The sequence below is a fragment of the Schistocerca serialis genome, chromosome 6, assembly GCF_023864345.2.
Source record: "Schistocerca serialis cubense isolate TAMUIC-IGC-003099 chromosome 6, iqSchSeri2.2, whole genome shotgun sequence".
Lineage (NCBI taxonomy): Eukaryota > Metazoa > Arthropoda > Insecta > Orthoptera > Acrididae > Schistocerca > Schistocerca serialis.
Genome location: NC_064643.1, coordinates 186,946,926 through 186,971,885, shown reverse-complemented (window position 1 = coordinate 186,971,885; position 24,960 = coordinate 186,946,926). Strand labels below are relative to the sequence as shown.

The window sequence follows — 24,960 nt, the reverse complement described above, 5'->3', positions numbered from 1 at the left end:
CTTGAAGGAGAATACTTCCTTAGACGTATGGTCTTAACAATTATGATACCATACACAAATATCATGCAACAGTGTTTTATTCTAATTAAGCTTAGGTATAATTACAAATAGTCGCACCTATATTCACTGTCCGTTGTACGGATTGTGAAGGAAAAGGCCGTTGAATTTCTACATGCCATGTTTTATATATAGAACACTTACTGCCAGTGCTATACAGGCACATTAAGCGACGACACTCACTGTAAATGGCTTCTGCCCATTGAGTTGTGGAAAATATGGGAACTATCACCAGCAGGTGGATATCTTCAGCACAAACAATGAACCAGGTACAATATCTTTATTACTTCAGCTACAATTCTAATAATTTTAAGGCATTGTCTTTTATAAAGCATCCAATAATACGTAACAAGCACTATACTTTGTTTCTCTTGCTCAGTCTCAGCTGTATACCACTTTCCGGTGTGAGGATGATAGATCTGGGTTCAAAGGACAAATGGCGAACGGTCTTCTCACATGGTTCTGCCTTATAGTTTGAGAGTATGTTCGTAAGGCCGACCTTCGTTTGTAATAATCCAAATCGCATACCTGGAACAATTAGAAAATATTAATCTATCACAAAGCGAAAAAGTGGTCCAACTAAAACATTCATATTTCTTTACGTACTACACGAGTATGCAATAAAAATGGGAGTTCCTATTTTAAAAAAAAACGCATTTGATATCCGTTTGACCTATGGCAGCGCCATCTAGCGGGCCAACCATAGCGCCATCTGGTTTCCCCCTTCAAGCTAGACGAGTTTCGTTCTTTGTAGTTTTTTCGTTTGATGCTTATTTCGTTAGATATTTGGCCCAGTCACTATCAATGGACCACCCTGTATACGTATGCTTCTATGTACTCGTATGTATTTTTAAAGATAGAAAAGAATCGATTCAAATGTGTCTCTGTGCTAAATCGAGTATCAATTATATCGTAAGCCTGTTTTCGCTGCATTGCACAAGTGGCTGAAAGTGGTGAAATATATTTTTGAAACGGTGAAATATTCGATTTCCTGAAGAAATTATTAGGCTAGTCAGAGGAAATCCAATATAGAAATACTGTCTTCACTTTGTTTTTTATAAACTGTAATGCCTTTTCCTAGCTGCAATTTGCGTTTATTTATGGTTCAGGTGCGTTTCGCCTTTTACATTAAGGCAGCCCAGTATTCAGCTAGTCGGTCGTGGGGAAGTGCCTAAAAACCACAGGCTGGCTGGCCGACACACCGGCCTTCGTCGTTAATTCACCGGGCGGTTTGATTCTTGAGCGACGCGTCTCCTTGATTCCCTGCATCGGCGTACTAAGGCGCGCCGCTCTCTGGGCGGGTCGAGACGAGAGAAAGAATAATGGAGAAAAACGGTTAAACCTTTAAGAAATACGAAACAGGAACAGTCATGAAACTTCCTGGCAGATTAAAACTGTGTGCCGAACCGGGACTCGAAATCGGGACCTTTGGCTTTCGCGGGCAAGTGCTCTACGAACTGAGCTACCCAAGCACGACTCACGCCCCGTCCTCACAGCTTTACTTCTGCAAGTACCTCGTCTCCTACCTTCCAAACTTTACAGAAGCTGCCCTGCGAAAGTTTGGAAGGTAGGAGACGAGGTACTGGCAGAAGTAAAGCTGTGATGACGGGGCGTGAGTCGTGCTTCGGTACCTCAGTTGGTAGAGCACTTGCCCGCGAAAGGCAAAGGTCCCGATTTTGAGTCTCGGTCCGGCACACAGTTTTAATCTGCCAGGAAGTTTCATATCAGCGCACACTCCGCTGCAGAGTGAAAATCTGTTTCAGGAACAGTCATGCTGTATGATACAATCGGAAATAATAGAATTTATTCGGACTTACGGTGTAACAAATTAAGCTTCGGAGTGAATAACCAGATCTGCTATGGAATCGTATGCACATGTAGCGAGGATCATGGCAGTAATCTGGAGTTAACAAAAAATATTGAATGGAAAATTTTGTGCGAAGATAAAAGCGTCCTTTGAAAGCTTCTTTAGTATTCCAAACACAGATCAACACGTGAAAGAGACGAAGGGCAGCTTAAATACATGTCTTTCTACAAATGGGTCCTCAAATTAAATATTGATTACAAAACTGGACCAGAGTGAGAGGTGGTTGGGTCTATCTCAGACAGACTATTCCGAACCAGTAAAAAAAGTGGTCATCGACCAGGGAAACGCAGTACAGTAGTACTGGGTGAGACTGACTTGTAACTGCAGGACCCACCAGTAGGTAACAGCGAGAACCGTGACGTGAGGTATGGGAGTTTCGCTGCCACAGCGTAGAAGTGCCGCCAGCTGGTGTTGCGACTAAAGTAGACGCATGGATTCAGATTCCCCACTGGTGACATGTTCGTATAACGCGTGGCCCCCACAGTTGTAAATTTCCTCTGATTTCTTAAACGTATTCCGTCTACCCTTTCCAAGGATATTTTCTCGTCTACAGATCAAGTGGACATGACAGGGCAAGGAAAATTCCAAATGTCGTTCGTTTCGGTGTAAGACGTCTTTCTCCCTCTGGCACATATTGTGACGCAATATGACAACGGAATCGTTTGTGTGTCGTGTATCTCTAATTTTTGGATGGCGTTACGGAGTTAGGATTCAGTGAACTGCCGTCAGGTTGCTGAGTGCAGCCTGTTACGGGACCCACCTATGCAGTTCCGTGGCCCCTCTCCGAACGGCAGGTAGACGTAGGGGTGTCTCTGGGCCTTTTGCTCCTCAGAGAACCTCTCGGGGTCGAAGCGCTCAGGGTCCGGGTAAAACTCGGGGTCGTGGTGCAGGTCGTACACAGGTATCGTGACAGAGATTCCTTTGTCCAGGACTACCTCGCTGTCAGGGATCTTGTACTCAGCATTACATTCCCTGGTCAGCCCTCCAATTGGCGGATATAATCTCAGGGTCTCTGTAACAGAAACAACACTGTAAATTAGCACTTATTTTTATCAGTGTCTCAAGAAACTGAAACTGGTGGTGATATTGCAGCTGTGGTAAGTTCATAACATTCGTTCGCGATTGAGGAATGTTGTTGACATTATCTGCTTTAGGTACGAAGACATCTCATTTGTGAGACTTGAAAAATTTTTGGGCTCGGGACTCGAACCCGGATTTCCCGTTTGTCGCGAGCGGTCGCCTTAAAGACTTTTCCTGTCCAAGCACGCTTCCACGATCGTCCCAAACTTCCATATCTCATGCTGTCTACGAGCCCATCGCTCGCTGTTAACTTTACTAGGATTCCGGCCACAGGGTTTTAAGGAGATAAAGGCATTCAACGTTAATATCACGAATGTAATTTTGCCTAACAAAGCTTCTAATACTAATTTTTAGCAATGTCTGACGAAACAGACGTTGTTGACGATCTTGCAACTGCACCAAAAATTTTAAAATTTCAAATAAATTTAATAATTTAGTACAGCTACAAGACCGTCAGCAGTCTCTGTTTCTTCAGACACTGTTAAAGGTAGGTATACAAGCCTCGGTGGCCAAAATTTCGACCATGATACTAATGTTGAATGCGTTTGTCTCCTTGAAACACTGTGGCGGGAATCCAAGTAAAGTTGCGACCGATGAAATCGTAGACAGTATGAGATATGGAAGATAGAGCCTGGAAGCGTGCTTAGATAGTGATTACTCACGAGTCGAAGGAAATCTGGGTTCGAGTTCCGGTCAGGCAGAAATTTTCGTGTGTCATCGTACGGTAATATCTTCGTACCTAATGCAGCTGATGTCAGAAAGATTCCGCAGTTGCAAATAAATTTCAAAAATAGCCTAAAACAGATTGCTGTAAATTATGAGCTAAAGTTTCAGACATTAGCGACACGAAGAAATGAAACTCTGCAACTTGAGGTTACATCCCTGGATCGCTGAGGCAAGATACTGCCATTTTACCAAATTATCAAGCAATCAGTCAACATTCCTGTAACTATCGTGTATAACACTGATAAGAAAATAACGACTTTAATACCACACATGAGGAAAGCTTAATTGTTGGAGGTCTCAATGGGATGTACATGGCCCTGTCGTTAACATGTTACATATCCTAGTGAACGTATCACGTTTCTCTCGTGCCCATTTGAACCTTCGAGTTCTTCTGCAATTTTAGAACAGTCACATCTCGTCCTCTTCTTCGATATGTGTGCTGTAGGCATCTTGGATACCATTAGCTTACAGTGTGTTTGTTTTAGCTTGAGACAACTATCTCGGAAACGTCGTATCGTAGAAAAAAATGTTGTAGATGAAAAGTGAATGTTGCTAAAGGGGGAACATCTTCTGTACTACAACTGGCCACCTCCTGACCACCCCTTCTGCGTAGGCGGGGTCAACTTTGTAACAGTACTTTCAAGTTGGTGTCCCCCATTTTTACTGCATGTTCGGATTGTACGCCCAAAAATACGAACGATTTTATCAATGCATTTTTTTTCATTCGCTTTAGATGGCGCTGTAATAAACGATTCTACATTTCATTTAGGTGTAAATGTTTTCTAACGGTTGATATACATGTTCGAAATTTACTTGCAAATTAATTGTACACTAGATTGTGGTTAGCAGTGTTAATGTCTGGTTAGAAACTAAGTATAGTAAGATAGAGGAACAATAGTTTCCTGCTCCCATCGAAATGCTTAATATCCTTGAAAAGAGCAATCTGACAGCGAATATTTGGTGGTGCACTGTGGCTTAGAGTTGGTAATTAGTGAAGAGGACTAGATCTGATAAAACCTACTACTGCCCTCATTACTGAATTCGTCGATTTATTTTTCACATGTGAATTATTAACCCACAATGGAACACAGTATACAGCAGTAGACTAGACAAGTTCTAAGAGATAACATAGTAATGTTCTATCGTCCCATGAGGTACCACTCAGTGCCTGCACGAGGCTATTGCACAATCTCAGCTCTCCTTCGGTGTTTTCTATGTCGTTCTTGTAGTACGAGGTTCCCTCAAGAGTTGCTCAGAAATATTTTGGGAAGTTGGTGGTGGAGGATTCGACCGTTAAAGGTGACATTTAGCTTTACATTGATCTTTGTTAAGAAAGAAAAAAGCTAACTCCCGTCTTCGTTCTATATGATGTTAATCTCCACTGTTTGAAATATTCTTGCACTGTAATTAGGTGTGCAGAGAGTATCTCTTCACACAAGCTTCAAGACTTCTCTATTGAGTGGTCAAAGCCTGAACGTAAGCATGAATAAACTTCCTCAACTCCGTTCCAGAGAGATCAGATATTCCTGAGTCCAACAGAACTGGTGCCAAAACAGTACCATGAGGAAAACTATTATTGAGATTCTTCTGTCTGCTTAATCGACTGGCGAGCGCTACTTGGAAGTGTCTCTCAGATAACACGTTGTTTGTGAGATACATTAAGGTTCGGCAATTACAGCACTTGCGAGAAATTTCTTCCATACTGTGTCATAGGCAGCTGTAAGATCAATAAAAGTCACTGCTGTTATAAATGTTTGTTGGAACCCAGCTTCTATGTATGTGGTTAAGCTAAGTACTTGGTAGGGCACATAATGAGACACAACCAGTTCCTAAAGAATGTATTTGAAGGAAAAGTTTTAGGGAAAAAACCAAGAGGCAGGCAAAGAGCAACGTATTTTAATAACATCAAATAAGATATTGGGATAAAATCGTATGAAGAATTGAGGGGGAAGACAATGGAGAGAGGAACGTGGCTAAATCGACAATGCATAGCCTTTAGTTTATGATGACATAAAATGTGGAATTATTCACAGCTCTGCAGCACATTTAAATTATGACGAACTTTTGAGAGAACATAAACGCTCATACATACCTGCGACTACTTTGTCGAGGTAGGACATACTGTTGATTGCTTCGTAGGTGACTTGGCCATCGTGCTGCTTAAGGACTGAGTCAATCTCGTCCTGCAGACGCGCTTGGATGTCTGGGTGGTGAGCCAGCTCGTGAAGGGCGAAGCTCATGGTGGTTGACGAGGTCTCGAAACCCGCGATGAAGAACACGAACGCCTGGGCTGCGACGTCGTCGATCGATAACTCTGAAAGAGAATGGCAAGTTTTACGTTTGTCCCCCTAATTGTAAACGTTTCCAGAACCAAAGTATGAGTGTAGTATTTATGAACTCTTGTAACATGTGTGGACGTCTGCTCTGCTGCTGAACTGTTCACATCAGAAAGGAACCACTGTGCACTCCCTTTTATACACTCCTGGAAATGGAAAAAAGAACACATTGACACCGGTGTGTCAGACCCACCATACTTGCTCCGGACACTGCGAGAGGGCTGTACAAGCAATGATCACACGCACGGCACAGCGGACACACCAGGAACCGCGGTGTTGGCCGTCGAATGGCGCTAGCTGCGCAGCATTTGTGCACCGCCGCCGTCAGTGTCAGCCAGTTTGCCGTGGCATACGGAGCTCCATCGCAGTCTTTAACACTGGTAGCATGCCGCGACAGCGTGGACGTGAACCGTATGTGCAGTTGACGGACTTTGAGCGAGGGCGTATAGTGGGCATGCGGGAGGCCGGGTGGACGTACCGCCGAATTGCTCAACACGTGGGGCGTGAGGTCTCCACAGTACATCGATGTTGTCGCTAGTGGTCGGCGGAAGGTGCACGTGCCCGTCGACCTGGAACCGGACCGCAGCGACGCACGGATGCACGCCAAGACCGTAGGATCCTACGCAGTGCCGTAGGGGACCGCACCGCCACTTCCCAGTAAATTAGGGACTCTGTTGCTCCTGGGGTATCGGCGAGGACCATTCGCAACTGTCTCCATGAAGCTGGGCTACGGTCCCGCACACCGTTAGGCCGTCTTCCGCTCACGCCCCAACATCTTGCAGCCCACCTCCAGTGGTGTCGCGACAGGCGTCAATGGAGGGACGAATGGGGACGTGTCGTCTTCAGCGATGAGAGTCACTTCTGCCTTGGTGCCAATGATGGTCGTATGCGTGTTTGGCGCCGTGCAGGTGAGCGCCACAATCAGGACTGCATACGACCGAGGCACACAGGGCCAACACCCGGCATCATGGTGTGGGGAGCGATCTCCTACACTGGCCGTACACCACTGGTGATCGTCGAGGGGACACTGAATAGTGCACGGTACATCCAAACCGTCATCGAACCCATCGTTCTACCATTCCTAGACCGGCAAGGGAACTTGCTGTTCCAATGGGACAATGCACGTCCGCATGTATCCCGTGCCACCCAACGTGCTCTAGAAGGTGTAAGTCAACTACCCTGGCCAGCAAGATCTCCGGATCTGTCCCCCATTGAGCATGTTTGGGACTGGATGAAGCGTCGTCTCACGCGGTCTGCACGTCCAGCACGAACGCTGGTCCAACTGAGGCGCCAGGTGGAAATGGCATGGCAAGCCGTTCCACAGGACTACATCCAGCATCTCTACGATCGTCTCCATGGGAGAATAGCAGCCTGCATTGCTGCGAAAGGTGGATATACACTGTACTAGGCCGACATTGTGCATGCTCTGTTGCCTGTGTCTATGTGCCTGTGATTCTGTCAGTGTGATCATGTGATGTATCTGACCCCAGGAATGTGTCAATAAAGTTTCCCCTTCCTGGGACAATGAATTCACGGTGTTCTTATTTCAATTTCCAGGAGTGTATTTCCATGTCCGAACATCTGTAGCTGTTTTATCCACTTTAATTGCAATCGATTTAGAAACCACAAGACTTCACCTTCAGGCACGTAAGACGGGATCGATTATGTCATATCTGTTGATTAATGGATGAACTGCCTCGCGTCCACATCATACATGCTTACTTCTCATAATTCTTTTACAAGATGACTGTGTTTCACAGGTGACTTCCTTTTTCTCTGGATATGAAGTAGCGAACTTCGGATGTTTTAGTAACACGAGAGTAGTAGTTAACATTTTTTCTTGTGACGCATTAGAGGGAAATAGAAGCTATGTCTGTTAAGTTTGTTAATACTGATCAAATTTCATATTAATTATAGATAATTAGTAAACAATAAAGATATACTAATGAGAAACTTTTATTTTAATTCTATCTTTCTGAAATCTTTGACATTAATGATTGGAACTGTTTCTTGTGTTACATACACATATGAATAGATATAATTACGAAGTTTGCTGTTAAACAAATTTTTACATGTCGTTTGGAGGACCATTTACATGTGACAGAGGGGTGTCGGGGTCTCTGCTGATGTTCCGACTGCAAATTTCATTTATTCAACTGAGTGTATGCAATATTACTTTCGATTTAATGTACATCCTACTGTGGGACTTTGAGTTCAAAACTTCATTGCTGACTGACTGAAGTTGTATTTGTGCAATCGAGTACTCGTCTGGTTATGCAATTTATTTTTTACCACTTGGTGAGTTTTGTATCATTAATGATGTTCACTACTGGTGTGGCCTTGCACCGTTGCAACAGGTGTTTGGCTACAATGGAGTAATGCGGGGTAACCTCATCAATTTCGCAGTTTTATAAGCTATTGTGTAGCGTAACTGAATATATATTTCTTATAATAATGGCGTGTGACCAGGGCCTCTCGTCTGGTAGTCTTTCGATTTGACGCCACTTCGGCGACTAGCGCGTTGATGGGGATGAAATGATGATGATTAGGACAACACAACACCCAGTCCCTGAGCGGAGAAAATCTCCGACCCAGCTGGGAATCGAACCTGGGCTGTTAGGATTGACAGTCTGTTGCGCTGACCACTCAGCTACCGTGGGCGGATTATGTTTCTTATGTAACATATGTAATATGATAAGCTACTGTGTAGCATACCTATCTTTTTAAAATTTCTGTGTTTATATGTAAGATTTTTCCTCGCCTCTTATTGTGTGTTTAAGTGAAAATATGAACACGACAGTTACGAGTCGTTTAGTTAGATGGGTAACTTGACCAGTTAGAGTAATGTCTTGGAGGCGTAATAGGTAGACTTTTTAGTCCTTATAATCGTGCAATAACGATCGAATACAGTTATATAGGTCGGACTTGCAACAATGTAGCAAAAGTAGTAAGTAAAGGCCTCATTTAACTTCTGGGTAATTCCCTTGAAAAGCAAAATGGGCAATAACAGACTGATAGTGAAAGTGAATAAGTTTCGATCGTCTTATTTTTATAGTTCTTTTTATTTTGCTATCTCAGGATTAGTTATGTTGACGTGTAATTTATTGTGCTTTACGTTGGGAATGGAGCATTCCTTATGACAAACACATTTCTGGGCTTCGCAATGTTTACTTATGTAGCAATTATCGTAATGTCATGTGGGTGAGCATCTGCAAATTGTGCCGCCAATAGAAAAGTGATTTATGCTTATCTTGTAAAGGGCGACCTGAACTGTCTGCAATCACAGCGGCAGTGAATTATACACCGAAGCGCCAAAGAAACTGCTATAGGTATGCGTATTCAAATACAGAGATATGTAAACAGGAAGAATACGGCGCTGCGGTCGACAACGCCTATATAAGACAACAAGTGTCTGGTGCGGTTGTTACTTCAGTTACTGCTGCTACAACGGCAGGCTATTAAGATTTATGTGTGTCTGAGCGTGGTTTTATAGTTGGTGCACGAGCGATGGGACACAGCAACTCCGAGGCAGCGATGAAGTGGGGATTTTCCGTAGCACCGTTTCAGGAGTGTACCGTGAATTTGAGCAATCCGGTGAAACACCAAATCTCCGGCTTCGCTGCGGCTGGAAAAAGATTTTGCAAGAACGGGACCAAGGACGACTGAAGAGAATCGTTCAACGTGACAACGTAGAACCCTTCTGCAAAGTGCACCAGATTTCAGTGCTGGGCCATAAACAAGTGTCAGCGTGCGAACCATTCAACGAAAAATCGTCGATATGGGCTTTCGAAGTCGAAGGCCTACTCGCGTACCCTTGATGACTGCACGAGACAAAGCTTTACACCTTATCTGCGCCCGTCAACACCGACATGGGGCTGCTGATGACTGCAAACGTGTTGCCCGGTCGGACGAGTCTCGTTGCAAATTGTACCAAGCAGATGGACGCGTACGGGTACGGAGACGACCTCATGAATCCATGGTCTCTGCATGTCGACAGGGAACTATTCGAGCTGTAATTGCGTGGGGCGTGTGCAGTTGGAGTGATATGTGACCTCTGATACGTCTAGATACCACTCTGACAGGTGACACGTATGTAAGTATCTTGTCTGATCATCTGCATCCATTCGTGTCCATTGTGCATTCCGACGGACTTGGGCTATTCCAGCAGGGCAATGCGACACGCCATACTTCCAGAATGGCTACAGAGTGGCTACAGGAACACTCTTCTGAGTTTAAACACTTCCGCTGCCCATCAAACTCCCCGGGCATGAACATTATTGAGCATATCTGGGATACCTTGCAATGTGCTCTTCAGAAGAGATCTCCACCTCCACGTAGTCTCACTGATTTATGAACCACTCTGTAGGATTCATGGTGTCAGTTCCCTCCAGCACTATTTCAGACGTTAGTTGAGTCCATGCCAAATCGTGTTGTGGCACTTCTGCGTGCTCGCGGGGGCCCTACACGATATTAGGCAAATGTACCAGTTTCTTTGGCTCTTCAGTGTAGCTAAGTTACTAGAGTGATAGAAGCTCACCACAAGTTCACGCGAATAAAAAGAAAACAAAGTCGCTTACTTAATGAAAATTACCAGGAGTGGTCCAGTTAAGCATGAAAGTATGGGTACCGCACTTCACACTGACATATTGATAACAAGAGCCATCAGATTATAAAAGGAAACCAATAGTCACTGTAATAGTCAAACCTAGTACTAAAAGACATCAAAAATGTATCACCCACCGAATCAGGAATACACCCAATTATTAAGTGAACAAGCGATTAAAAATATGTATTATAGCCTCGGCACAGGTGGATGGATACATGAAAGAAACAATATAAAACTGCACCATGAAAATTTCCAATGACTGCGAAAAAATTAAAGAGTTAAAGAGTGATCCTGGAAAAGTATGAACGAACACCAATTCTCTCGCCAAAGCGCGTGGTAAGTGAAGCTAGCTGTCTGTGAAAATTAGTTCAGCACAAAAAAACCCTGATGCGAAGTAAAAGACTTTGCGCTCACGTGCAAATGCGAACCATGCTTTCTACTCTATAGGCGTGCGAGAGCAGAAGATGGCTGCAGTGGTGGCTGAGAAGTTCACACTCATTAAAAAATAAATAGAAATAAAAAATCCTCCAAACAGCAGCAGTAGAAAAGTAGAGGCCTCGTCTCACCTAATCACCATGAACAGGTGCTGTGTGTATCACTGTGACTCCAATACAAAAGAGCAAAGAATGCAGTGGAAACGTGTGGATTTATCATCGCAGAAGAAGGCGGAAAGCTAACCCTCAATAGGCAAGGTCATGCTGATTGTCTGGGACTGCCATGACGTGGTGCTAACAGGCTACGCTCATAACGACACATTGTCACAGGAGCATACTACGGAATATTCCTGACTAGTTTATGGGAGGCTATGACCACGATCCATCACGGGAAGCTATTCTAGGAAGTATGTTTCTCAATGACATTCCTCAGCTCAATCTGTACAGGATGCAGTCAGACATGTTGCTTCTTTGGGGTATCAAATTTTCCATGTATGTACGTAGACGTCCGCAAGAGGGGGGAGGGGAGGCAACAGGCAACAGGGGGCATGTAACCACCCCTCCCCCCCTAGTTTTCTCCTCCCTGAAATCTGGAGTACAGAATTCAGTCCCTGTTCATGCCATGTCTCGAAACTGACCAAATGTTTTATATAAGAAAATGGCAATTTTAGAGCCCTGACTCCGCTGGAAAAATTTCTGCCAACGCCCATTTGTATATATTTCTTCCGCTCGGTTGTGCTTTGCACTGAGTAGTTACCAAAGTAGAATGACGGAAATGTTGTATAAAAGAAAGTGTGAGAACTGGACAAACTTCCCAGGTCAAAGCAAAAATATTTCTTCTTCGTCAATGTCAACCCAATGCTCCAACATTTGTTTGCATTGCAGCACATAGAGGTACAATGGACTGAATAAATGAACAAACAGAAGTCGTTACTTACTCCAGACATCTGCTTCCGCATCCTTCAGCTCTCCACCCTTGCTGCCGTCGACGCTTCCCTTGTTCTTCAGTTGGATCATCAGTTGCATGAAGTCGTTCCTCGTTATGTTGTTCTCCTCCCTGTACTTCACTGTCTCTCTCACCATGCTGCGGAAGTACTCCGAGACGAATGAAGAACTACTTTTCATCCTGCGGAAATAGTAAACGAGTTCCAGTTAAGGACCTACTCGTCATCACTAAATAACTGATCAGGTTTCCTAGAGTGACTATGAGATTACAACATATGAACAGCAAATAGTCCACATGCCTCTGACTGTATATTTCTGTGGTGTGAGTCACGCGTGAAGGCTCGTCTGAGAACAGCAAGAGCGACAGAGAAAGAGCAATAGGGTAGAATGGCGAGGTTGTTTGCTTCCGCATAGTGGCAATGGTCGGACAAAAACGTTCATTGTTGCCACGTCTTGCAAGCGTTTGACGTAGACAACGATGGACAAAAGTGCGGCGCCACTAATGCACGGCCGCCTTGCACTCGGGGAAAACATTTACCGCCATACAGCGCTGTCATGGCAACGTGTCCCAAGAGCTGCTACGTCTCATTGGTTACCAGAGGTTAATACAGGGAGATGCACGGATCTGTTCAAACTGTGGCAACCTGCAGCGTGAGGTACACTAGTCACTATACTCTTTCAGAGACAAACTCCATTACTCCAGCAAGAATCTTTCACTTTCCAGCGCACTGCGTGCTTTTGCGAAACGTCCTGGCAGATTAAAACTGTGTGCAAGACCAGGACTTCAACACTGAACATCGTCTTCACAGGCAATGCTTTTACCGCCTGAGCTACATACTACTCACGGGCCGCCCCAATGACTTCACTTCCGGCAATATTCTCTAATTCACAGACGCTCTCCAGCACGGCTTGCTGGACCAGTACTCTCAGAAGTGAAATTCCAAGTTTGAACGCATGTTCAGCACACAGACTCAATCTGCCAGACAGTTTTGAAGACACATTATCAAAAAATGGCTCTGAGCACTGTGAGACTTAACTTCTGTGGTCATCAGTCCCCTAGAACTTAGAACTACTTAAACCTAACTAACCTAAGGACATCACACACATCCATGAACGAGGCAGGAGTCGAACCTGCGACCGTAGCGGTCACACGGTTCCAGACTGAAGCGCCTAGAACCGCACGGCCACACCGGCCGGCTGACACACTACCCCGACTGGATTAGAGTTAGATTCCTGGCCTGGTAGGGGATTCTGTCCGCCCTGGGACTTGGTGCTACCGTTGTCCTCATCATTTCATCATCATTCGGGAAAGTGGCGGGACTGGACAGTGGAAAGATTGGGAATTTGTATGGGTGCTGATAACCAAGCAGTTGAGCGCCCCACAAACCAAATATCAACAAAAAAAAAAACTCACGACATGCACAGCGACGCAAGAAGTGTGGTGAGAGGGCATGGGGAGAGGGCCACGATGGGCTGTCAGACTTTGGCCTGATCACTTGTTTGCTTGGACTGCCAGTCTGCACTGGTGTTAAGATCCATTTCCGCGGGCGACTTTCAGTTCTCGATCTATTACTCCTGGAAGTTGAGTCTACAGCAGCGCCCCCATGCGTTTTATTCCCGAGCTGAGTCTCGCCCGTCACGAGTGGTCGTTCTTGCTTTACAAGCCAGTGGTAAATTTACATGTTCTGCGAGAGCTGCACTGTGTGCAGTTCGACATCTGAACGGCGCAAATGAGGTTATGAGGAACCACCCTTCTTAAGAAAAATCGAAGTATAGTAATAATTGCCGTCTGAAAGCAGTGGAAAACTACAACCGTTGCTTTCCCTGAAGACGTGAAGGCACAGAGAGCTGCATGAAACGAGCCTGCAGCTCAGCAGACCTCTCAGTGATGCACAATGACTGTTCTGTAGCGCCTACCAATGGAGTTTGAAGAGCATCTCTGTAATGCTCTCGTGGTTACTAAAGAAACCCGTGAGTAAACATTCTGCGGCTCTAAAGAGAACGATTCATGTTTCGATGTACAGTTTGCTAGTAGCGTTTTGGAATTGAACCAGTGGAACATGTGCGCTCTAGGCGAAGATGACCAAGCCTGATGGACAATCTAACATTGCAACATATTCACTGTTTTGGTATAGCGAGAGCTTAGTTCACTTTGTAGTCTCGCCCATAGTTAACGGCTATTGTGGATTGTACTAGTTTATTTTTTTCTGTGTGTTTTGTTCTTGGAACTGCTGCGGCCGCGCTATGTGGTAATAAATCGAGCATCATACAAAGGTTAATTATAATTTCTGTAGAATACAGCTATACCAAGCCTACACAATGACTTTCGTGTTAATGGTATCTATTCTCCTCCGACAGCGACTGCTGGCTTCGGTTTATAAAGACGCGTCAGTGATGTAGGCACAACTAACTACTGTGGTTGCTGGGGATTATGATTCTTGTTGGAGGTGACATCTCACCCGACACTAGGCTATAGTACAGTTGCATCTCGCAACGCGTCATGTACCTGCACTGACGGAATCGGAGTACGTTACACCATCAATACCCTGGCTATAAAGCTACCAAAATGATAATCCAGCCGTTCACTAACTGTGGAATAAGTTGATTAAAATTTCATCCGTGTGTGAGCTTATTTTCAGTACAAAAAAGCAGTTCCTATAGACGAAGAACGGCGTGAGTACATGTTCGCTCTTGAGGATGGCCAGGGCCGCATCTGTAGTGGAGCAGCGTGGCAGGAACAGAACAGCGCCATGTGGCGAGCCGAGCAGCGCTGGCGACACAAACCAGTGCTGTTCAGTGCTCGTGATTATAGTGGCGCTGCAGGCAGAGCGGCGCTGAGCAAGTTAGACATGCTTGTTTCTGACACTTGCCATCAGGGCATTCGAGTGACTCCGGCGCCGTTAGTGGCAACAAAGGCAGCAGTCAAGGTAGCTAGACATATAAGGTAGGCCATTCCGGCAGTGTCCGCTAACAATTTACCCACAGTACCCTTCGCGCTGTGACGTCACTGGGCAGAGAGCACTGAGTACAGCAGCAGTGTGTTTATTACATAGACTTACTAAATAAAAACTAGACCGCGCATTGGCGCTAGTGCCGCGTCCCCACATTGAACGTGTTAGAAGCCGCCATTTGCAGGGAAACAGTGCGTAAACATGGTTCGTTCGTGTGCTAGTTTTAATTGTAACAGTAAGAATGGAAGCAAAGACGAAGACGGAAACAATGTTACATTTCACAGGACAGTCATTTCTGGTTGTTTGTTACTGTCTATTACTTGTATATAGTATTTTCATGGAGAAATAATACATCATGAGCGTTTGTTTTTGTTTAAGTTTCCTCTTACAAATGATTTTCTAAATCGGAAATGGATAGTTGCTACTCGGAGAGAGAACTTCCAACCGACAGGAAATCATTTTGAAGAGAATTGTTACATGGAAAATTATGTAAATAGACGTCAACTGAAGGACGATGCTATACCGACAGTATCTGGATTTCCAAATCATTTGTAAATGGTCTGAAGTGCCATTTCTTTTCATAGCAGGACCCGTTTTGTTGTCATCCGCGGCATCCGTACAGCACAGCGGTACGTCGACGATATTCTACGCCCCGTTTTGTTGCCCTTCATCGCAATCCATAGTGTCCTGGAAATCGTGCAATGTAGGCCCAGGTTAAATAGTGTGGAAATACTGCCAGTGTGTATAATTTTGAACGTTCCTTTTCCTGGTTACCAAGGCAAGGCAACCTCCAAAGCCAAAGCCAAGAAATGTTGACACAGCAGAAAACGTGTGTGTCGATGTGCACGTTTCTGGTTACACTGGAGACCACAATTATTCATTTCCATCAAGTCCAAGTAAGCTGAAGGAAAAGTTCGAAAAAATTGAAAAAAGGAAGGAAGCAAAAGTTGTGCAATATAAGACTAAGTTAAATACAGTGAACAAAAAGCGCAAAAGACAGACGCAGAAGATTTGCAAATTAGCAAATATTTTAGAAGAACTAAAAGCCACAAACTTAGTAAACGATACAGTAATCTCGCTCATTAACGCTACTCACAGTGACATGTTATTGGAGATGGCCATTACAATGTTGTATGTGTAAATGTCAGTGTGTTAGCTGTTACTTGTGATGGTCTTTCCACTAATATTGCAATGGCAAAGGACTTAGGGGCAAATATAATCGTACTGTCTGCTTCTTTAAAAGTTTCATGTAATTATCTAATGCAAATAACTCGATGTAAACTCGCACCACCTTGTCAGGAAAGAGCCTTACATTCTTAAATTTCGCGTCTCTATGCAGACGTATTTCGGAAATTAGGAAACTTCATTCGTTTAAGTATACTTTTAAAATAGACTCGAATACTCGGTATTATTTAAACAAACATGTGTTTAATTTGTGCTTCAATTTGCTCTTGTTGCGTCTCATATACTTCAAATCACAACCCCAGTACTAGGATTCATCCCTGCAAATGGCGGCGATCAGCTGCTTCAATTGGGGGAAAGTTGCCTCGCTTCTCCGCTACGGCGTGATAGGGGCTTGGTTTATTACTGGCGCGTGTTGCGAGAGGACCGAATTATGAATAGAAATAAGAGTAACTGTGCAGATGCAAACTGTAAAAATTATGGAACTATGACTAGTGGTATAGTGTATCATCGTTTTCCCAAGAATTCCCTACAAAGAGAATGGATATCTCGGTGCAAGCGAACTGACGAAGCGCCAGCCAGTGTGGCCGAGCGGTTCTAGGCGCTACAGTCTGGAACCGCGCGACCGCTATGGTCGCAGGCTCGAATCCTGCCTCAGGCATGGATGTGTGTGATGTCCTTAGGTTAGTTAGGTTTAAGTAGTTCTAAGTTCTAGGGGACTGATGACCACAGCAGTTGTCCCATAGTGCTCAGAGCCATTTGAACCATTTGAACTGACGAAATTAATGTTATTAATGTCCGTATCTGCTCCATTCATTTTCTTCCTGAGGATTACGAGAGGTATTTAAAGAACGAACTCCCGGAGTTGCCGCAAAAGAAGAAACTTAAAGCAGATGTAGTTCCATCTCAACATTTACCCAACCGGCACGGAGATTTATGTACTGCTGAAAACTGCACTGAACCTGACAATGAGGTAAGCAAGCTGCTGTGTTATACTGATCAATTAGATTAAGGTACTAATTCGTTAAGTTTTATCTTCTCAAATGAGTTATTTTTAGTGAAAATTTCGAAATGTAACAACGTAACAAAAAGTTTAACTTCGATTATCAAAACAAAGTTTCCTCATGTACACGAAAACATGATTAGTTTGTATGATAGAACGCGAACTTTTATACGTTTCAGGCATTTAAATAAAGAAAGACTAGTAGAAGCAAGAAAGAAGAGTGGCACAAGGAAGAATCCCATGTGGACGGCATCTAACCCATGTAAGAAATGAAGAGCCACTACAGCTGATCAATGCACTTGAAAATTACGGAATGGTTGTAAGTTTGTTTTACGCGTTCTTTATTACCTCCTATGCCGAACTATGTTAGTTAGTATTTTTTTAGGTTTAGTTTTGAGTGTATGTGTATGTATATGTGTCTCTAACGTGCCTGAAAAGTTGGTAATTCATTTACAAAACGACAACACTGCTTTTGTAATGCGCGCTGTCTGACGCAGGTTCGGCTTTTTGCCGGGTGACGTAATGCGAGCGCAGCCAGCAATACTTTTATCGGAATAGCCCTCGCTGGGCAGCAGTAAGCTGTTGTTGCAAGTAGCAGTCAGTGCTGTTGCCTGCACTTGCGTTTCTTTTGTTGTATTGTTGAGAAAGTGGTATCACCAGAAGCCTTATTAGCAGCTGTTTTCATTCCTTATTCTTTATGGGACCAGTGAAACAGCTATCACCACAACTGATTCATTTTGAACAAGTTTCCTGATGAAGTGCCAGCAGAATTACAAATTACAAGCACACACATTTCCGTAATTTCTTATTTCTTTCGTTGTCTTAAAACGACATGCGATAATAAATTTGCAGTAGCACAGCTGATAAACACTCGAAATCATTTTTGATTGTGTGAGAAAAAGTCTTCAAAACAGTCTTATTTTGACAGCTTCATCTGAAGCTCTATTTAAGTTTCATCCTGTGTGATAATTGCCATGCATAGAACGCTTAATTTCTACTGTATTGTACTTATCGACACTCAGGGATCTTTCTAGGTCGATGATAGTGTTGTGGAGAACTAATACATTTCACAGTACCATCAGCAAATTCTGGTGAAGTTTCTGTTGGCTTCCAAAATATACCTCACTTAGAACTCGATATTTGAAAAGCAAATTCAGTTAATCGCCATGGTATGGAAAAGTGGTTGTTGAAATATTCTTTCCGTGGATAATATTTGATAAAATGCCTTGACAGAAACTGCCTAATCTCCGATGAAAACAAAAGGCCAACAACTGATGTTTCTCATAGTGGTGAGTCTGGCAGTATATTAAGCTCACTTCTTGCATCAAGCGATTTACGAGTATACTAGAAGAATGAAATCTACCACTTTTGCTTTCCTTCCGGTATGCCCAAACACTGATTCCAATGAATTTCCCGTGATGATCTGCACCTGCTTGTGGTAAGATTGTATTAATATACCAGAATGAGATTTTCACTCTGCAGCGGAGTGTGCGCTGATATGAAACTTCCTGGCAGATTAAAACTGTGTGCCCGACCGAGATTCGAACTCGAGACCTTTGCCTTTCGCGGGCAAGTGCTCTACCAACTGAGCTACCGAAGCACGACTCACGCACGGTACTCACAGTTTTAATCTGCCAGGAAGTTTCATATCAGCGCACACTCCGCTGCAGAGTGAAAATCTCATTCTGGAAACAACCCCCAGGCTGTGGCTAAGCCATGTCTCCTCATATCCTTTCTTTCAGGAGTGCTAGTTCTGCAAGGTTCGCAGGAGAGCTTCTGTAAAGTTTGGAAGGTAGGATACGAGGTACTGGCAGAATTAAAGCTGTGAGTACCGGGCGTGAGTCGTGCTTCGGTAGCTCAGATGGCGCCGGCACGGTAGCTCAGCGTGTTCGGTCAGAGAGCTGGTTGGCCTCTGTAATAAAAAACTGAGTGTAAGGATCAACAAACGAACTTGACCGGATGTCATGTGACGTCCGCAACGACCAAACACAACGATCAAAAAAAAAAAAAAAAAAAGATGGTAGAGCACTTGCCCGCGAAAGGCAAGGGTCCCGAGTTCGAGTCTCGGTCGGGCACACAGTTTTAATCTGCCAGGAAGTTTTGTATGAATATGTTTATAACTATAGAATATTGTACCAAATTTTTCTGAGCATTTTAGACAAATGTGTTTTCTGTCAACATCACTGACTGCATTTGAAAAGTTCTGTATATCATATAAATTATCTACAGTATTTAGAAAATTATTTAAAGGAAGCACCGCCACGTGGCAAGTCCACAACACTCTGGTAGTGAACTACACAATTATTACAATGATTGTGAATCCTATTGTGAACGAAAAATTTTCGTTTCACCAGCTATTGAAGACCCTTAAAAATATATTATTCCATTGACAAAATCTGTAGTTGCTTTATTTTATCGCACTAGATAAGAAAATTACACACAGTAACTATGACTCTCCTATTTGTGTGCCATCATTTCCATCATTTGCCAAATTTTTATTTCGATATTTCAAACTATTTATGAGGTACAAAGGCGTTCTGAATATTTCATTCTCGCTTTGTCATCTGGGAACGCGAGCAGAATGGACTGTTCTATATACAATCCATTTTCTCGAGAACGGAGTGAATTATATATCACATCCCAAGTTTAAATAATAGTTTAATATGTTAACTACATTTCGTATGCAGCAGCAGATGACCTAATAAACACCAAACACAAATTCATAGCGACTTCTAGTTTTCATTGTGAACTATTCCACTTTCTTGCAGTAGCTTAAGTAATTTTGAAATATCACCATAACTATGATGAAGTTTCATATCAGCACACACTTCACTGAAGAGTGAAAATTTCATTCTGTAAATATAACTTCATTTATTTCTCTGTATAAACTTGTTGCTATATCTTTGGTGTCAGCAGGTGGCTTAGTAAGCTCCTGAAGTATCTTCTGAACCCAAGGGCTGGCTCAGGCTGCCGTAGTACGCTGCATCAGTCACGTGCTCAAGCTGGTGACTTCTAGAAAGCAGGTGTGGAAGACGCGCGCCACCACACACTCTGTGTAGAGATGGCAGTGGCCACGACCCGTGTGTGTTGCATCTCACACACCGTTCTGGAAGTATTCTGTCCCTTTCACGTCATCCCCTTGATGTCCGATCAGAAGGACTCTGTTGTGAGGCCGCATCGAACGCAACCTGACAGTTAATGGTGTGGCGCTCTCTCAGCAATTTCTGTCCGATTTTCAGCTGTTGTCATTCGGCTATTCGTCAGAATCAGTTTAAAAGTTCTACTCTTCGTTTGCTTCTCCTGGAAAGACGTGTGCCTACTCTTCTTCCATACATGGTGGATGTTGCTGGATCTTCCCATGGTACTAAACATCCGTAAATGTCCAGCTACGAGTCTGTAGAAAGCAGTATAGGCGACGTACAGTACCACTCAAGACTGCAAAAGTATGTTTAATTCTTTCTTGGTCCAATTAGTGAATTGCCGCAGGACTTTCCCCTATCTGTTTTGTGTTGTTCTCTCCATGAATTGTCTTGAGGCAGTTCTCATAGCGTATTGAATTCGTTTAGAGATGCACATACTCCACGTGTGTGGCTAATCTATTCCAGAATGCCCTTGCAGTGCATTTATTGACGAACGCAGAATCCATTTCGCAGTTAAACACTTTGATATGGTTTATCTCAAGAAGTCACTGAAAATTTAGAGCATGGTGTTGACAGAGATCAGATTAGGATTGCATTCTAACACAGACTGAAGTGTTTGACGCATAACAGAAATATCTAGTACAGATTGTATAACTTCGTAATGATTAGTACATTGTCGGCAATATCCTTTCTTCCAGTACTGCTAGTTCTGCAACGTCTGCAGAAGAGCTTCTATGAATTTTGGAAGGGGGGGAACGAGGTACTGACGGAATCGAAGCTGTGAGGGCAGGTCGTAAGGTGCTTGGATAGCTCAGATGGTAGAGCACTTGCCCTCGAAAGGCAAAGATCCTGAATTCGAGTCTCGTTCTGGCACACAGTTTTAATCTACTAGCAAGTTTCTAATAATATTTTTTTTTTGCGTCTATTGAGACCACGCAGGTTCCTCAGACTTCATCCTGACAAAACAGTAGCGGTTTCGAGTCTGGGAGTGGATGACCCCCACAGTACCAAACGACATACTGTGGTAGTTAAGGCCAGATACCACTCTGCAGTTCAAAACCCAAAATCTGGTTTAAGGGCCAAGCAAACCAAGCCGCCGGTCGGGGCGCTACGCTGGTAGGAAAGGCAGAGGTATCACAATTACAAGATTGGTACGCAGAATGTGTCACAATTTAATAGTGCCCACTTGAGGTGCCAAGCTGAGATGGGCGCACAAGTTCAAGATTTGCATAGAGTGCATATCACAATTAGAAGCGAAGATTGATATGGGAGAAAGCGTACGAGGGAAAAGGGAGGAAGGGGGGTTGCCAAATGATAAGTCGCTTGTGTGGAAAAATGGTCTAGAACTGGCCATGGATCCTTGACTGACCTACCTGGTCCCCTAATTCGTCACTCATACTGCATGTCTGGTCTTCCATTCAACTGCTCTTCCAAGTCCTTTGCTCTCTCTGACAGAATGACAATGTCATTGGCGAACCTTAAATTTTTAATTTCTTCTCCACGGATTTTAATACCTACTCCGAATTTTTCTTTTGTTTCCTTTACTGCTTGCTCAATATACAGATTGAATAACATCGGGGAGAGGCTACAACCCTGTCTCACTCCCTTCCCAACCACTGCTTCTCTTCCATGTCCCTCGACTCTTATAACTGCCATCTGGTTTCTGTACAAATTGTAAATAGCCTTTTGCTCCCTGTATTTTACCCCTGCCACCTTCACAATTTGAAATAGGGTATTCCAGTCAACATTGTCAAAAGCTTTCTCTGAGTCTACAAATGCTAGAAACGGAGGTTAAGCTTTTCTTAATCTAGCTTCTAAGATAAGCCGTATGGTCAGTATTGCCTCACATGTTCCAACATCAACAAAAGCAAAACGAGGATAATGGAATGTAGTCGAGTTAAGTCGGGTGATGCTGAGGGAATTAGATTAGGAAATGAGACACTTCAAGTAGTAAAGGAGTTTTGCTATTTGGGGAGCAAAATAACTGATGATGGTCGAAGAAGAGAGGGTATCAAATGTAGACTGGCAATGGCAAGGAAAGCGTTTCTGAAGAAGAGAAATTTGTTAACATCGAGTATAGATTTAAGTGTCAGGAAGTCGTTTCTGAAAGTATTTGTATGGAGTGTAGCCATGTATGGAAGTGAAACATGGACGATAAGTAGTTTGGACAAGAAGAGAATAGAACCTTTCGAAATGTGGTGCTACAGAAAAATGCTGATGATTAGATGGGTAGATCATGTAACTAATGAGGAGGTATTGAATATAATTGGGGAGAAGAGGAGTTTGTGGCACAACTTGACTAGAAGAAGGGATCGGTTGGTAGGACACATTCTGACGCATCAAGGGATCACCAGTTTAGTACTGGAGGGCAGCGTGGAGGGTAAAAATCGTAGAGGGAGACCAAGAGATGAATACACTAAGGAGATTCAGAAGGATGTAGGCTGCAGTACGTGCTGGGAGATGAAACAGCTTGATACTTGAGTGCATTCATCCCCATGAGGGTCACGCCTCACACTGATTCTGACGATGGGCAGCAGTTCTGAATGAAATGGACGTTTAATCATTTAATACTCTTCATGCGATGAGTTTGACAAATATCGAACAGAGAGCACTTACCTGTTCAGTCAGTGCATAGTGATTGGAACCGGTACGGGTCGCAGCCGTTCTGGTGATTACCTTAGTAAAGTCGGCAGTTTAGGATGTATGGAGGAGATGATTATGGTGAGGATGTCCAGCACACCCTGCGAGAAGATACGCCGCCCCCACTGGCGGAACTCGTTCTCCGGGTCCCGCTGGCAGTTGACTTGTACGCCGAAGGCGACGGAGGCGATGACGTCGGTGGTGTAGCGGGCGCTCAGCTCCCGCATCTCCAGCGCCTCCCCGCGCGTCGCCGCACCCTCCAGCACCTCCGCCATCTCGCGGCCGCAGTCCGCTATCGTCTGCGCAGACATAGGTGTACATCTTAGCTGACATCGACTTATGTGCCTCTGGCCGTCGGCAGAAATTTCTCTAAGAAAAGTTGCCATTTTTCATACCACTGAATCGCTGCATTTGAAGTTGAACTGTGCTCCAGTCACTAAATTTGACGAAATGTACACAAAACGTACTGTATACTAAACTGTTGTCGGTCATCAGTTCAATATATTTTTGAAGGTAGGTTACTTTTTTCCGCAAAGCCTGTTTCACCAGGAGGCCTACACAGGGTCAACAAGAACTCCACCAACCCTTATTCAGGGATACCTTCTGAGTATTTTGGTGTAAGGAACCATCGTCTCCAGTGGGTTGTTACAGGGTTACTGCATTTCGCTTGGTTTCTTGTCCGGATTACTTTGAAGACATGTTGCATGGAAAATAACGCACAACAGTGCAAATGTCGAGGGTATGCACTGTGTTGTGTACATAGTTCTGCATAGTCAGCGCGTACACAACTTTCCCACTAGAGCGCGCCCCGCTAAGCACAACAGCGCAGGCGCAGCGCTTGTCCATCTTCGCAGTACGAGGTACGAGATGGTGCTGCCTTAGAGACGGACCGAATTCTGCTTCCGCCGATCCGCGTATTAATATGTAACGTAGAACCTTTTCTCATCACGGATCACACTCGCGCAGTGATACCTGAACGCACGAGGTATTATAACGAGTGTACAGACCTCCGATCAGTCAGTATGCATTTATCTGCATCAGTTTGCATTTATCTGCACCAGTCTGCATTTATCTGCACCAGTCTGCATTTATCTGTACCAGTCTATAGTGAAGTTTCAGTCTGCCCCTAATAAGATTACCACATTCCTGTACAGAGTCATGAAGATAAATGTATAGACACTTTGTCAAGTATCAGAGATATGTGAGAATAAGATTAACATACCAAGACCAAAGGAACTTCAGATTGTCAATTGTAAACAGCATCCAGAATCAAGTTACGTAATGTCTATGCTTTTTATTATTTTAATAAATGTGTGTAAAATTAATCAAGTTCTGTTTAAAGTTGGTCACTGTCAATCTGCTACTCTAAGCGTGCAAGTGGCATCTCTATCGTCTGACCTAACGGTAGAAGATAAACACGCCACGATAAGACCACGAGACTTATAGCTGACACTCACCTACATCGTTATAGCGTCAAGTCAAATAATCTGATGGTCTGTGTACCGAACATCTTACAGTACGCACAACACACACTGTGTGTCTTGTTCGCTGACAGTACCTACTGTTGACAACAACACTGATCTCTTTAAGTCATTGCCCTGATGTCTCCATTCAGTACTACAGCAGATCCTTGTTATTTTGAAATCGGAAAGACCGACAACTTGGTTAATCCACTGCAAACGATAAATATGAAGAAAATAGATCTTGAAATATCTTAAGAATTATCGAATAATTACCTACTTGTATAGCACAGTCACGAAATTCATACTTTGTGTTTGACAATCTAGCATATTCTGATTATTCTCTAATCTAGTAGGTTTTTTGTTGCTGATAATCTGTATCTGCTCCGCCATGTTAAAAGCTAAGCTCGCATCGGCGGCATCGGTAGATTTCCGTCATCATTGAGGAAATTCTGCTAACTGAAGTTAGTATAGCTGCGAACATTTTAAAAATCTGATGCAGCAGTAGTTCTACGCTGATATTTATCCACTTA

At 43.7% G+C, this 24,960-nt stretch overlaps 1 protein-coding gene across 1 annotated transcript in view; it reads right to left on the bottom strand.

The window, feature by feature from the left end:
- Positions 1–412: 412 nt before the first annotated feature.
- The window catches only part of LOC126484733 (probable cytochrome P450 6a14), a 35,666-nt gene continuing 11,118 nt past the window's right edge, over positions 413–24,960 (bottom strand). Inside the window, exons 3-7 of the mRNA XM_050108328.1 lie at positions 23,004–23,266; positions 12,045–12,232; positions 5,823–6,044; positions 2,685–2,936; positions 413–585 (exon numbers count right to left, since the gene is read on the bottom strand). Of these exons, the coding sequence (XP_049964285.1) occupies positions 413–585; positions 2,685–2,936; positions 5,823–6,044; positions 12,045–12,232; positions 23,004–23,266 (1,098 nt within the window). The remainder of the gene's footprint in view (positions 586–2,684; positions 2,937–5,822; positions 6,045–12,044; positions 12,233–23,003; positions 23,267–24,960) is intronic.